Genomic DNA, 15107 nt, shown 5'->3' on the forward strand with positions numbered 1-15107 from the left:
TGCATTTATGGACATATTCAATCAATCCCTATCCCAGTCTGCTGTTCCCACATGCTTCAAGATGGCCACCATTGTTCCTGTTCCCAAGAAAGCTAAGGTAACTAACTAAATGACTATCGCCCTATAGCACTCACTTCTGTCATCATGAAATGCTTTGAGAGAATAGTCAAGGATCATATCACCTCCACCTTACCTGATACCATAGACCCACTCCAATTTGCTTACCGCCCCAATAGGTCCACAGACGATGCAATCGCCGTCACACTGCACACTGCCCTATCCCATCTGGACAGGAGGAATAACTGTAAGAATGCTGTTCATTGACTACAGCTCAGCATTCAACACCATAGTAACCTCCAAACTCATCATTAAGCTTGAGACCCTGGGTCTCGACCCGGCCCTGTGCAGCTGGGTCCTGGACTTCCTGACAGGCCACCCCCAGGTGGTGAAGGTAGGAAACAGCATCTCCATCCCGCTGATACTCAACACTGGGGCCCCACAAGGGTGTGTTCTCAGCCCTCTCCTGTACTCCCTGTCACCCATGACTGCGTGGCCATGCACGCCTCCAACTCAATCATCAAGTTTGCAGATTACACTACTACAAGACAGCCTACAGGGAGGAGGTGAGGGACCTCGGAGTGTGGTGTCAGGAAAATAACCTCTCACTCAACGTCAACAAAACAAAGGAGATGATCGTGGACTTCAGGAACCAGCAGAGTGAGCACCCCCCTATCCACATCGACGGGACAGTCCTGGAGAAGGTGGAACATTTTAAGTTCCTCGGTGTACACATCATGGACAAACTGAAATGGTCCACCCACACAGACAGCGTGGTGAAGAAGGCACAGCAGCTCCTCTTCAACCTCAGGAGGCTGAAGAAATATGACTTGTCACCTAAAACCCTCACTGTGAACCCTGCTATCATCCAGTACAGGTGCATCAAAGCTGGGACCAAGAGACTGAAAACAGCTTCTATCTCAAGGCCATCAGACTGTTAAACAGCCATCACTAACATACAGTGCCTTGCGAAAGTATTCGGCCCTCTTGAACTTTGCGACCTTTTGCCACATTTCAGGCTTCAAACATAAAGATATAAAACTTTATTTTTTTGTGAAGAATCAACAACAAGTGGGACACAATCATGAAGTGGAACGACATTTATTGGATATTTCAAACTTTTTTAACAAATCAAAAACGGAAAAATTGGGCGTGCAAAATTATTCAGCCCCTTTACTTTCAGTGCAGCAAACTCTCTCCAGAAGTTCAGTGAGGATCTCTGAATGATCCAATGTTGACCTAAATGACTAATGATGATAAATACAATCCACCTGTGTGTAATCAAGTCTCCGTATAAATGCACCTGCACTGTGATAGTCTCAGAGGTCCGTTAAAAGTGCAGAGAGCATCATGAAGAACAAGGAACACACCAGGCAGGTCCGAGATACTGTTGTGAAGAAGTTTAAAGCCGGATTTGGATACAAAAAGATTTCCCAAGCTTTAAACATCCCAAGGAGCACTGTGCAAGCGATAATATTGAAATGGAAGGAGTATCAGACCACTGCAAATCTACCAAGACCTGGCCGTCCCTCTAAACTTTCAGCTCATACAAGGAGAAGACTGATCAGAGATGCAGCCAAGAGGCCCATGATCACTCTGGATGAACTGCAGAGATCTACAGCTGAGGTGGGAGACTCTGTCCATAGGACAACAATCAGTCGTATATTGCACAAATCTGGCCTTTATGGAAGAGTGGCAAGAAGAAAGCCATTTCTTAAAGATATCCATGAAAAGTGTTGTTTAAAGTTTGCCACAAGCCACCTGGGAGACACACCAAACATGTGGAAGTAGGTGCTCTGGTCAGATGAAACCAAAATTGAACTTTTTGGCAACAATGCAAAACGTTATGTTTGGCGTAAAAGCAACACAGCTCATCACCCTGAACACACCATCCCCACTTTCAAACATGGTGGTGGCAGCATCATGGTTTGGGCCTGCTTTTCTTCAGCAGGGACAGGGAAGATGGTTAAAATTGATGGGAAGATGGATGGAGCCAAATACAGGACCATTCTGGAAGAAAACCTGATGGAGTGTGCAAAAGACCTGAGACTGGGACGGAGATTTGTCTTCCAACAAGACAATGATCCAAAACATAAAGCAAAATCTACAATGGAATGGTTCAAAAATAAACATATCCAGGTGTTAGAATGGCCAAGTCAAAGTCCAGACCTGAATCCAATCGAGAATCTGTGGAAAGAACTGAAAACTGCTGTTCACAAATGCTCTCCATCCAACCTCACTGAGCTCGAGCTGTTTTGCAAGGAGGAATGGGAAAAAAATTCCGTCTCTCGATGTGCAAAACTGATAGAGACATACCCCAAGCGACTTACAGCTGTAATCGCAGCAAAAGGTGGCGCTACAAAGTATTAACTTAAGGGGGCTGAATAATTTCAGCCCCATACATAATGATGGAATAGATTACTCTCACTCAATAAAAGAATAGTGAAGTAGTACAATGTCCAATCTGTGTCAGCATACTGTATCATTAGCTGCCACATAAACACAATTGGATAACCCTCCGCTAACAGACACAGGGAGCAGCCAGTATTAACAATAACACTGTCAAACTTTGGCAAGGCTTCTCTTCTCAAAGATAATCAAGCGGAATAGACGTGCTTTGATGTGTCAACAAAATCTTTGGCACGTTTTCTTGTCTCATAGTTCATACAACTGACTGTTTAACCCTTTACACTGCTACCCGTATACAGGTTGAAAATTGGGGTACTAAGTGGAATGTGGTGGCTGTACAGTAACATGCTATACGCTGCATGGGTTTTGACTGACATCCGTTCTGATTTGCCCCCATCCCTTCTGTTAATTGGACAACTGAATGAGGGAAATGCTATAAATTAAGATCACTATGTATTTTGTAAGATGAGACGTTGAGGCTTGAATACCGCTTTGATGTCATACAAGCAAGCCAAACATCCATGAGTCAAAATGTGCACTTCACATTTCATATCATAAAACTCATGTCATATACAGTGTCAACGTTTATGATCACTATGTGTGGTGTACAGTTACAAGATGACATGGCGTCATAAATACCATGGGTTGTTGTGAAGAAAATGTGCCGCGGCACAACTGAATGCACTCATGACCCCTTTCTATGAGCACCATGATTATGATCTATTTGTCAGAATTGCCTTTTGAAAGCCTAACACTGTAAGATCATATTTTATAATTTAGCTAGTCATGTTGGCAATAGAACAAGCTTTCAAATCATGGCAACCTGACCCAGATTGCAATTTATATTGGGCTGTTTTTGGATTGCATGAACAACAGTAATTGTGTGATGGCGAGGATGCAGGGTTGTGCTCCAAATGAATCAACTACAAATGTGCTTGCGCTAGTTCATCAATGTCACAGCCAGGAGAGCTAAACAAAATAAGTGTGTGTGTGTGTGTGTGTGTGTAAAAGTGCAATATGTGCCATGTAAAAAAGCAAATGTTTAAGTTCCTTGCTCAGAACATGAGAACATATGAAAGCTGGTGGTTCAATAATTCCAGTTCTTCAATATTCCCAGTTAAGATGTTTTAGGTTGTAGTTTTTACAGGAATTATGATGCGTTAACTATTTCTCTCTCTACCATTTGTATTTCATATACCTTTGACTATTGGATGTTCTTATAGGCACTTTAGTATTGCCAGCCTAATCTCGGGAGTTGATAGGCTTGAAGTCATAAACGGCGCTGTGAATTAGGCATTGCTAAGAGCTGCTGGTAAACGCAACTGAGCAGTGCTACCTACCACCGCTCAGTCAGACTGCTCTATCAAATATCAAATCATAGACTTAATTATAATAAACACAGAAATACGTTAATCATTAATATGGTCAAATCCAGAAACTATCATTTCGAAAACAAAATGTTTATTCTTTCAGTGAAATACTGAACCGTTCCTTATTTTATCAAACAGGTGGCAACCCTAAGTCTCTCTAAATATTGCTGTTACATTGCACAACCTTCAATGTTATGTCATAATTGTGTAAAATTCGGGCAAATTAATTACGGTCACACAGTTAGCAACGAGCCAGGCGGCCTAAACTGTTGCATATACCCTGACTCTGCTTGCACTGAACGCAAGAGAAGTGACACAATTTCCCTAGTTAATTTTGCCTGAAAACATGAGATTTATTTTAACTAAATATGCAGGTTTAAAAAAATAACCTTCTGTGTATTGATTTAAAAAATGGCATTGATGTTTATGGTTAGGTACATTTGTGCAACAATTGTGCTTTTCGCGAATGCGCTTTTGTTAAATCATCATCCATTTGGCGAAGTAGGCTGTGATTCGATGATAAATTAAAAGGCACCGCTTTGATCATATGCAATGCAGGACATGCTAGTTAAGCTAGTAATGTCATCAACCATGTGTAGTTAACTAGGGATTATGTGAAGATTGTTTTTTATAAGATAAGTTTAATGCTAGCTAGCAACTTACCTTGACTCCTTGCAGCCACAAGGTCCTTTTGACGCTGCACTCACGTAACAGGTGGTCAGCCTGCCACTTAGTTTCCTCATGGATTGCAATGTAATCGGCCATAATCGGCATCCAAAAAGGAAGATTACTGATTGTTATGAAGCCATGAATCGGCCATATATATGTACACACGTACACACACACACACACACACACACACACACACACACACACACACACACACACACACACACAGTGCCTTCGGAAAGTATTAAATAAATGTTTTTCCTCATCAATCTACACACAATACCCCATAATGACAAAGCAAAAACAAGTTTTTAGAAATTTTAGCAAATGTATATTAAAACTGATACCTTATTTACATAAGTATTCAGACCCTTTGCAAAGCGACTTGAAATTGAGCTCAGGTGCATCCTGTTTCCATTGATCATACTTGAGATGTTTCTACAACTTGATTGGTCCACCTGTGGTAAATTCAATTGATTGGACATGATTTGGAAATCATGTGCCTGTCAGAGCAACAACCAAGCCATGAGGTCGAAGGAATTGTCCAAAGAGCTCCGAGACAGGATTGTGTCGAGGCACAGATCTGGGGAAGGGTACCAAAAACGTTTTGCAGCATTGAAGGTCCCCAAGAACACTGTGGCCTCCATCATTCTTAAATAGAATAAGTTTGGATCCACCAAGACTCTTCCTAGAGCTGGCTGCCGGCCAAACTGAGCAATCGGGGAAGAAGGGCCTTGGTCAGGGAGGTGACAAAGAATGCGATGATCACTCTTGACAGAGCTTTAGAGTTCCTCTGTGGAGATGATTGTCCTTCTGGAAGATTATCCCATCTCTTCAGCACTTCACCAATCAGGCCTTCATAGTCAAAAGGCACCTAAAGGACTCTGACCATGAGAAACAATATTCTCAGGTCTGATGAAAACAAGATTGAAGTCTTTGGCCTGAATGTCAAGCGTCATGTCTGGTGGAATCCTTGCACCATCCCATGGTGGTGGTAAAATCATACATTTGGTGATGTTTTTCAAGCTTATAGTGTCATACCCAAGACGACTGGAGGCTGTAATCGCTGCGAAAGGTGCTTCAACAAAGTACTGAGTAACGGCTCTGAATACTTATGTAAATAAGGTTTTTCAGTTTTTATTTTTTTGCACAAAATTCAAGAAACAGTTTTTGCTTTGTCATTCTGGGCTATTGTGTGTAGATTGATGAAGGAAAAAAACTATTTTATACATTTTAGAGTAAGGCTGTAACGTAACAAAATGTGGAAAAGGTCAAGGGGTCTGAATTCTTTCCAAATACACACTGTGTGCACGTGCGCTTTCGATGAAGAATAATAGTGAAGACATCAAAACTATGAAATAACACATATGGAATCATGTAGTGACCCAAAAAGTGTTCAACAAATCAAAATATATTTTATATTTGATGACAGCTTTGCACACTCTTGGCATTCTCTCAACCAGCTTCGTGAGGTACTTTTCACTTAACAGGTGTACCTTGTTGAAAGTTAATTTGTGGATTTTCTTTCCTTAATGTGTTTGAGACAATCAGTTGTGTTGTGACAAGGTAGGGGGTGGTATACAGAAGATAGCCCCATTTTTGGTAAAATATAGTTGAAGACTTTTCTTTGTGTCAGAAAAATCCAATCCGGAAGTGACTCATCTTTTGAAAGCCCTGCGTTCCGATGCGTCCCTATTGAGCTGTGAATGCCCTATCAACCAGATTACGCTTTCTACGTATTCCCCAAGGTGTCTACAGCATTGTGACGTAGTTTTACGCATTTATGTTGAAGAATACCCGTAGGCGGCTTCATTGCGCAAGTGGTCACCTGATGCTCCCAGAGAAATTCTTGCGTAAAATACAGAGGTAGCCATTATTCCAATCGCTTCTACTGAGAAACCAATTGTCCCGGTTGATATATTATCGAATAGATATTTGAAAAACACCTTGAGGATTGATTATAAACAACGTTTGCCATGTTTCTGTCGATATTATGGAGCTAATTTGGAATATTTTTTTCATTTCTCATCCAAACGTGAAGGACATACGGAGCTATTTCGCCTACAAAAATATTATTTTGGGAAAAAATGAACTTTGGCTATCTACCTGGGAGTCTCGTGAGTGAAAAAATCAAAGGTAAATTATTTAATTTGATTGCTTTTCTGATTTTCGTGACAAGGTTGCCTGCTGCTAGCAAGGCACAATGCTATGCTAGGCTATCGATAAACTTACACAAATGCTTGTCTAGCTTTGGCTGTAAAGCATATTTTGAAAATCTGAGATGACAGGGTGATTAACAAAAGGCTAAGCTGTGTTCCAATATGTTTCACTTGTGATTTTCATGAATAGGAATATTTTCTAGGAAGATTTATGTATTTTGCATTATGCTAATTCGTGTCAGATGATGACAACGGTCCCGTTCACGGGATGGGGTGTCACTAGAAGTTTTAAGACCCTACAATGATGAGTCTGTAGATGCTACAAAACCAGTCTTTGGTCTCATTTGAAACTTACTGTGTGCTCTGGACTGTAAGTACTGTTTAGATAATGAATGTACAGAAATTGTATTCTTTAATGGATACTAAAAAATATATGTAAATATCTTTAAAGTACCCTCAGCCGCTCTGCACAAGATTGAACTTACCTCAACCTTCTAAATTTCCCCTTTAGTTAACACCTAACAACGTTTCCTTCTACTGTGGGAATTGCCAATATTAGCCACTTTCAGTAAAACACACAGAAACAAAATTAACTATGCAAGACTTGGTATGCAAGGGATTTTCTTGTAGGCTGAACGCACCGGAGAACGATTCTATTGCATTGACAGGCATGATTCTACAGACCAGTGCAGCATAACCAATCAGAGCTGCAGTATCTCTATATGCAAATAGACCATTGCCATACAGTATATGGATCTGTGCCATTCCTTTGAACTGGACTGTGTTTACAGCATGAGTGGGGCGGCAGGGTAGCCTAGTGGTTAGAGCGTTGGACTAGTAACCGGAAGGTTGCAAGGTTGCAAGTTCAAACCCCCGAGCTGACAAGGTACAAATCTGTCATTCTGCCCAAGTGTTCCTAGGCCGTCATTGAAAATAAGAATTTGTTCTTAACTGACTTGCCTAGTTAAATAAAATAAATAAATAAGTAGATGCGCTTGTTTTGAGATCTGCAACGTGTGCAGATTTGTTTATCTTCTTTGCTAGTAAGTGAGTTAGTAGCCCAGTTATAGATCATTTCTACTCATAAATGAGGGAGTGGTTGCTTCCAAACAGAGCACTTAACGTGTGCATTTCTAGCCATCTTTAAAAAGCCAGTTAGGTAAAGAAATGCATTTTCTCCATTTTTTTATGTTAGGGCACTCTGATAGGTCTACATTATGATCCAATAGCCACAGTAGCCTACTTGGCCACGGTTATAACTTTAACTTAAAGCGGGTACAGTCTGTGTTCACATAAAATGCACGCCAGAAGTTGCATATAATTTTTATAACCTTCACGTTTGCATTCAGCAGACTTGAATTGTACTCAGTGCTGAAAAAAATGAGGGAACATTGTCTACAAGTACCACACATTTCAGGTCTTGTAATCTAAACTCAGTGCAAAGTCACATGCAAGACTGTATAAGTACAGCCACTGGCCAGAGAAGCCGGTATGGCATATGTCTTAAGCCTTTGCATTCAACAGCGCTTATGCGGCTAGGGCTTGGCTGATGGAGGAATATCAATTATGCAAATATGTTGAGCAGATTGACGTCATAGTTCGAATTTTATGCCATCTGGGGACACCCCGGTGAGCTGAGAGAGCATTTGCATCAGAGGGCGAGGGGAAGAGCAGAAAAATAGAGGAAGGGAGGGGGAGGAGAGGAGCATAAATAAATAATTAAATACTGTTAAAAGTTTTGTCAAATGTTGTAGTTTTTGTTGTTTATGGTTTAGGACACCAGTGGGGACCTGTTAGGGTTCCATCATTTGAGAGCTTTTATCATTAAAGACTATGTCCAAAATCATTGAGGCGTCTTTGGGTGGTGGGAAAGTGAGTGGTGACATTTGAGTGGTTCGCTTTGCTCCATGTGGTTTGTGTGATTTTCCCAGTGGCCAATACTGAAACTCATCCTGTTGCTGCTAATTAGACAGCATTCTCTGGGTGAGCAATTCCCCACAGGCCAGCTGTGTTTTTAGCTTCATTAGCTGAAACTGAGCTTGGGCAAGGGTTTGGACAACAGTACTGGGAATCTATCACAGATCCCTTTTAAATACGTACTTTACCAAGAAGAAGCACATTTAATTGTGAGTTTGTCTTGAGAGTTTGACGAGATGGATAACTGAATTGGGACAAACCAGAGTTGAAATAAAATATCTGAATATTTTGTTGAGTTGGAAGAAATAGTAACAAGGAATAACAGTGCATTTCTGTTCATTTACCAAACTTGCTGGTGTTTGGAAGAAACTGTGTGCTCCAGGGTCCCCTCTCTCACTGCAGGGAGCTCTGCATGACCCCTGAAGTGTAAAGAATGACTGGGTCCTGCAGAGGGCTTTAATGTCCTCCACTGTCACATGGCTACAGCTGCATGTGACACAGCAGAAGGGCACCCCTCACCTCCCCTGACTGTTACAGTAGAAGAGCAGTTACTAGGGGAGGAGAGGCGGTTCGTTCAATGTTTCTGTTTTTACTGCGTATTATGTTACCAACTCTGTGAAATGTGCGTCGTAAATGCTTTTGTAAGACCACCCACTATAGACGTCTGACTGCAAAATTCTTCACACGATTCTACATGTAAAATCGGTGCGCACTCGGCCAGCAAACTCTATTGGTGTGTCTGAGGCCTTAATGATCCCTTCCTTGTGTCCTTTCAGAGACGAGGGGCGATCTCTTATGACAGTGAGAATCAAACCGCTCTCTACATTCGGATGCTCGGTACGTATGGTACGATATTCACTTGATCTTTCTCAATCCATATATATTGAAACATATCGTATGACCCTTTTCACCACCCATATGAATATTGATGATTTAAGTAATGTTTTGATGCATGTTTGTTAATTAGTAGATAAGCAATAGCTCTATTGCTGTCCCACGTCTAATCTTGTATGTACATCTATGGGTAATCTTACCCAGCAAGGTGGCCTAGTGGTTAGAGCATTGGGCCAGTAACTGAAAGGTTGCTGGTTAGAATCCCCGAGCCGACAATGCTCTGTCGATGTGCCCTTGAGCAAGGCACTTAACCCTAATTGCTCCTGAAAGTTGCCCTGGATAGGAGTCTTCTAAAAATGTAAATATAAGGTCTAATAGTACTTTAGACATACTGACTAAGAAAGGGTATGTGTTTGTTTTACAATCCTGTCTCTTATGAATACAGGATCTTTAACACGTACTCTTTCTTAGTCAGTATGGCTAACAGTTCTTAAGATGTTTTATATCACAGGTGAGGAATGTAAGATGTCTCCCAACTAGATAACTACCCAACTCTATCTAATATAACTGCAGAGTCTGTTTTGATCTAGTCTGAAAAGAGAAGCCTGCCTCTCTATTCAGCTCACTGACACCAGTGTGAATACTAATGTGTCACAGCCATGCTTCCTCTTCAGCTGTGTCTGTGTTGCCTCAGCCTTTGCCTCCCAAAGGGCACGCTATCCCCTATGTTGTGCACTACTTTTGACCAGAGCCCTATGGGTCCCAGAGCCCTATGGGTCCCAGAGCCCTATGGGTCCTGGGAATAAGGAGCTATTTGAGACACAGCTCAGTCTCTGCAGGCCCAATGCTTTATTGAATGAAACACCTCTTTATTGCCAGTACCTTGAGGACCGTGTTTTCCCATTCCTTCTAGGAGATGTGAGAGTCAGAAGCCAAGTGGGGTTTGAACCGGAACCAAGAGGGTCCCATCCTTACTTGTATGTCGATTTCCGAACTTTGCACTGTAAGTATGAACCAAAAACTCCCATTCATTGTGTGACCACCGCTTAAACCCCTTCTATCAATAAAGAAGCTGAACCATTTTAGAACCCATGATTTGTTGCTTGTAGCTCTTATGATTGAAGTAACCCTGTATGATAACTTGACTTATGAATTAAATGGCAGATGTGAAGTGGACACTCCACAATCCCTCATCTAAATGTAGGCAAGATACACATCCACATACTGTAGTGGATATGGTTATATCATTTCAACTAATATGACATTTAAAACGGTCATGTGCTTGAATTAATGATATTAAAGCATTTGATATTATTCACTTGTCAAATTGGATCTTCTGAAAAGGTCTATGAAAAGACCATTGTACAAAGTCTCTCTAACAAATTGATCAATGGAAGCCATCCAGCTGGCTGTCCTATTGACGTGATCATATGTGTTGTGTTTGCTGACTGTGTAAAACTTTCCAGCAATCAATATTGCATTTTAGAATGTTTTGGGACCATCGCCTATTAGACATTAGACATTAATCCTGGCTTTGTTTGTTAATGCCTTGATCTTTCCAAGAGTTTTCTAGAATGCAGGTTTGCTGCAAAAGGCCATTTGAGGCTTGCTAGTCTGCCATGGTTGGTGAGTGTGCGTTGACAATGCAGTACTCCGACTGGTGGGCTGCCAGCTGGCTGGAGAATGGGCTGCTGTGTCAGCAGCATGTCTGCACACTCACACCTCTTTGCACTAGTCACAGTGGTGGGGGTGGCCATGGCATGGCGGGCTCAAATCCTCTCTTGTGTTTGTCCTCTGTCAATGCTACTCACTGTTTGAATTGACTTGGGACTCTTGACACTACCCACGTCTTTTCAAAACGTTTCACAGTTAACAGGTTATTATTCTAACTTTCGTGGAATGCATCTGTTCTATATTGAGGTTATTACAGTACAGTATTAACCCTAATGTTATTGACTTTTTTGAGTTAAAAAAAAAACTTTGTCCTCAATGATCTGCTGTGCTCTGCTTTTAGTACAGAGTGTAGATTAGAGTTGTGTGCACATACGGAGAATGGAATTCTGTAATAGAACTGTTTGAAAACCTTTCAGTGTTCTAGAGCTCCAAAAGCCAACTGATGGTGTTTTTTAAAATATTTGTAAAATCATAACAGCAATGCATGTGAAGTAGTTAGCTAGCCAACTGCAACTTGAAATATTACTTAGCTATGGGGAAAAAAGGTGGTAAGCGAACTTCTGGCGGTTGTGGAGATGGACATCTCTTGAAAGATACTTGAAAAATAATGCAACAAAGCATTGGAAATGAATTAAGTTGTTAGCTATATAAACTCGGCTTAGCTTTAGAGCAAAGTGAGTACATTTCAACCATAGCTAATCATCCTGTGCTTTTGTTTCCACAGCCCGACCTCAGTCTGCGGGGCCTGTGTCTGCCAGGAATGTCCGCAGGCTGCTGAGCTTTCAGAGGTACCTCCACTCGTCACGGTTCATCCGCGGCATCCCAGCCTCCAACCCACTAGACTACATCCTTGATGATGACTACACAGGTCAAGCCAAGGTTAGTGGCAATCTATCCAGCACAATACTTCCTAAATATGTAAGTATTGTAGTATCACTGAGTAAAAATTGGTCAGGTGATAATTGTAACCCAGTATAATTCTTCTTGTATTTCAGTTAATGCTGGAGAAGGTTGGAAACTGGAACTTTGACATGTTCCTCTTTGATAGACTTACAAACGGTAAGGTGTTTTCCTAGGTGATTGTTGCCCTCTACTGTTTAAGAATTGTAAATGCAATGCATGCCTGCTTTATTTTCTCACCCTGACATGTATTGCTCTCTATTTTCATTTGGAAAATGTTCAATCACATAATAGTTTTCTATAAATGTGGATGGAGAATGACGTGATTTTATTGTGGATGGTGTTTTGCTAGACTAAGTAGATGTGGTTAGAGTTCAGCTTTAGATTAAGGAGGACTATTACATCATGTGTCCCTTCCTTTATCTGTTATTACAAACTGCAGTGTTATTATGCATTTGTTGATTCATTGTTTCTGTTCTGCTTACTTACAGGGAACAGCCTCGTCAACCTGACCTTTCACTTATTCAACAGTTATGGGTTAATTGAGCTCTTTCAGTTGGACATGGTTAAACTTAGAAGATTTTTAGGTATTGAAATTAAATTAAATACACCGTATTGCACTGGGACATGGGTTTATTTAAACCCAATATTGTCTACTTGAATTAAGTGGTAATGCATAGTTGAAACTCTCCCCAAGTGAAATGAATACGTAATGTTGTTGTTGTTGTTAGTCATGATTCAAGAGGACTACCGCAGCCTGAACCCCTACCACAATGCAGTCCACGCTGCGGACGTGACTCAGGCCATGTATTGTTACCTGCAGGAGCCCAAGGTGAGAGGAAATTACACTGTTAACCACTAACAAATAACTCATCTACAACTGAATGTCCTCAAAACAGATCAATACTCTTAAGCTTTTTACATTTTTTTTGAAAATGTGTTTATTTTTTGTAGTGTTTTATTTTGTAGAAAGATGTGTAGTTTTTTGTAAGTGCTGTAACCTTCAAAATGTGTGGACCAAAAAAAAGTATAACCTACAAGTACACCTGGAGAAGTTTGTTCCAACTGTACCTCTTCATGAGGAGTCTGATGAGGAGGGTTCTGTGTTTTGCAGCTTGCCGAGACGATGACTTCCTGTGATCTCCTGCTGGGTCTGCTGGCTGCTGCCACCCATGATCTGGACCATCCAGGTGTCAACCAGCCTTTCCTCATAAAAACAAACCATTATCTAGCTGCACTGTACAAGGTAAGGCCCTATACTGAAAATAGCCTCTGGGCTCAATGTTGATGCTTGTGGTGATAAAACCAATTTTCCAAACTGGGATCAATAACGTACTACTTCACGAGAGTCGTCCTGTTCTTTCGACCACTCGATTGGTCTAAACGTTTAAACTTATTTTTCCATATATATACAGACACACCCTGTGTTTTGAATAAAACCAACTACATATGCGCTGAGCTTGTCTGACGCTTTAAGCACACTGTTTATTAATTCAATAATTAAGACACGCAAATGACTCAAGAAAGAGCCTGATGGTCACGCTGTGTTAGGCAATAATTGGGCTACACTAATAGCTTGAGCTTGGTTCCCAAGTTTCTAAACCATACCAATTTGGTATACAGTAGTGTCGCAATAATATTTGAATAGAGGAAGTATGATCATAATCATTAGGATATTTTAGCGATCTGCAGTAGACGTCCAAAATGCCCCCCAGCCTACAGCACTTGAGATGCGTTCTAAGGCTATGGATGAGAATGTGAACTTATCATTTCCAAAACTTTAGGTCAGTTGTATGCTGCTTTGCGATCAATTAACAGCAAGGGTTACATTAAATAGGCACAATATTTTTTACTGATACATTTGGCAATATTCAATTCATACGCACAAAACATATAAACAAAGGCATTCACTGCGAACGTTGATACATGTAGGCCCTTCATATTTAGGCTATACACAGCACTATGTTCAATTTATGAAATCAGTTATTGTTTTCTTGCTCAAACCGTGAGCAACACACAGGGTTGTTGATTCAGACGGCACTAGTATTATCAGTGGACCTTGGAGTTTGCCAAAAAACAGTAGGTTATTCTGGTTGGAATTGTTACTCTCCTACCATGTACAAATTACTGACATTACTGATTCGGCGGGACTAAAATAACAGATGTTTTGTGCTTGTGCACATAATTACATTACCCGACCAACCCCAGTAAAACGAATCCTGTCCGAATAGGGCTTAAGGCAAGGGCTGTTTCCTCGCCTCTGCTGCTACCCCTGCTGCATTGTTCTCAATCCCAATATGCTAATTTTGCTGTTATGCACATAGTGACATAGGGAAAGGCGCCAATTCTACAGCGCACTAAAGATTCTGTTTCAGAACGGCGGGCAGCTACCATATCCAACCCGGAAGAAAGTGCATTTAAAAAAATAGATATTTGATTTCACCATTATTTTTACATATACAATTGCAGTATCAAATGTCTTAGAGTGATGGACTGTGCCATCCCTGTGGCCTCCAATTTATTAGACCACTGAGACGGGTGCGAATCAGACAGGTGTCTTGTGCACCAGGAAAAAATGTATTAATTGTGACTGTTCGACTAAAGAAATCTCGGTCGACCATCAGCCTATCGACCAAACAATCGACCAGTCAAGTAAATGTGGTTAGTCCTACTCTATACTCATCATTATTTTAGTCTCTTTGATGGATAAGATGCTGATATAGTTGTCCATAAAATGTTGAATGACTTTAAAATACATGTTAATGGTTGGCATCAGACATCATCTAGCCCATGTACAATATAATTAATTACCTCTTTAATACTCTGAGTATTTTTTGGGTTGTGTTTTCCATTGTAGAATAGCTCAGTTTTGGAGAATCACCACTGGAAGTCTGCTGTGGGCCTGCTCCGAGAGTCAGCACTCTTGTCCCACCTTCCCACTGAAGACAGGTCAGTTCAGAGACAGGGCATCTATAACATTCTTTATTTGTGCCCTCCGGGCAATTCTATACAGTGCCTTCGGAAAGTATTGAGATCCTTAGGCTTTTTCCACATTTTGTTAGGTTACGGCCTTATTCTAATATTGACTAAATCGTATTTTCCCCTCATCAATCTACAC

General features: G+C 40.9%; 1 protein-coding gene across 9 annotated transcripts in view; it reads left to right on the plus strand.

Moving 5' to 3' along the window:
* The window catches only part of LOC139387581 (high affinity 3',5'-cyclic-AMP phosphodiesterase 7A-like), a 48750-nt gene that overhangs the window by 22611 nt on the left and 11032 nt on the right, over nucleotides 1–15107 (plus strand). For 3 of the 9 annotated variants that reach the window (XM_071133915.1, XM_071133917.1, XM_071133919.1), the window contains exons 2-9: nucleotides 9358–9418; nucleotides 10332–10418; nucleotides 11814–11968; nucleotides 12085–12148; nucleotides 12481–12576; nucleotides 12721–12821; nucleotides 13104–13235; nucleotides 14847–14938. In XM_071133915.1, the coding sequence (XP_070990016.1) occupies nucleotides 9358–9418; nucleotides 10332–10418; nucleotides 11814–11968; nucleotides 12085–12148; nucleotides 12481–12576; nucleotides 12721–12821; nucleotides 13104–13235; nucleotides 14847–14938 (788 nt within the window). Of the gene's footprint in view, nucleotides 1–6546; nucleotides 6642–9357; nucleotides 9428–10328; nucleotides 10419–11813; nucleotides 11969–12084; nucleotides 12149–12480; nucleotides 12577–12720; nucleotides 12822–13103; nucleotides 13236–14846; nucleotides 14939–15107 lie in introns of all 9 variants that reach the window. The other 6 variants (XM_071133914.1, XM_071133918.1, XM_071133912.1 and 3 more) reach the window with 4 other exon arrangements.

This window comes from Oncorhynchus clarkii, chromosome 28 (genome assembly GCF_045791955.1).
Source record: "Oncorhynchus clarkii lewisi isolate Uvic-CL-2024 chromosome 28, UVic_Ocla_1.0, whole genome shotgun sequence".
Lineage (NCBI taxonomy): Eukaryota > Metazoa > Chordata > Actinopteri > Salmoniformes > Salmonidae > Oncorhynchus > Oncorhynchus clarkii.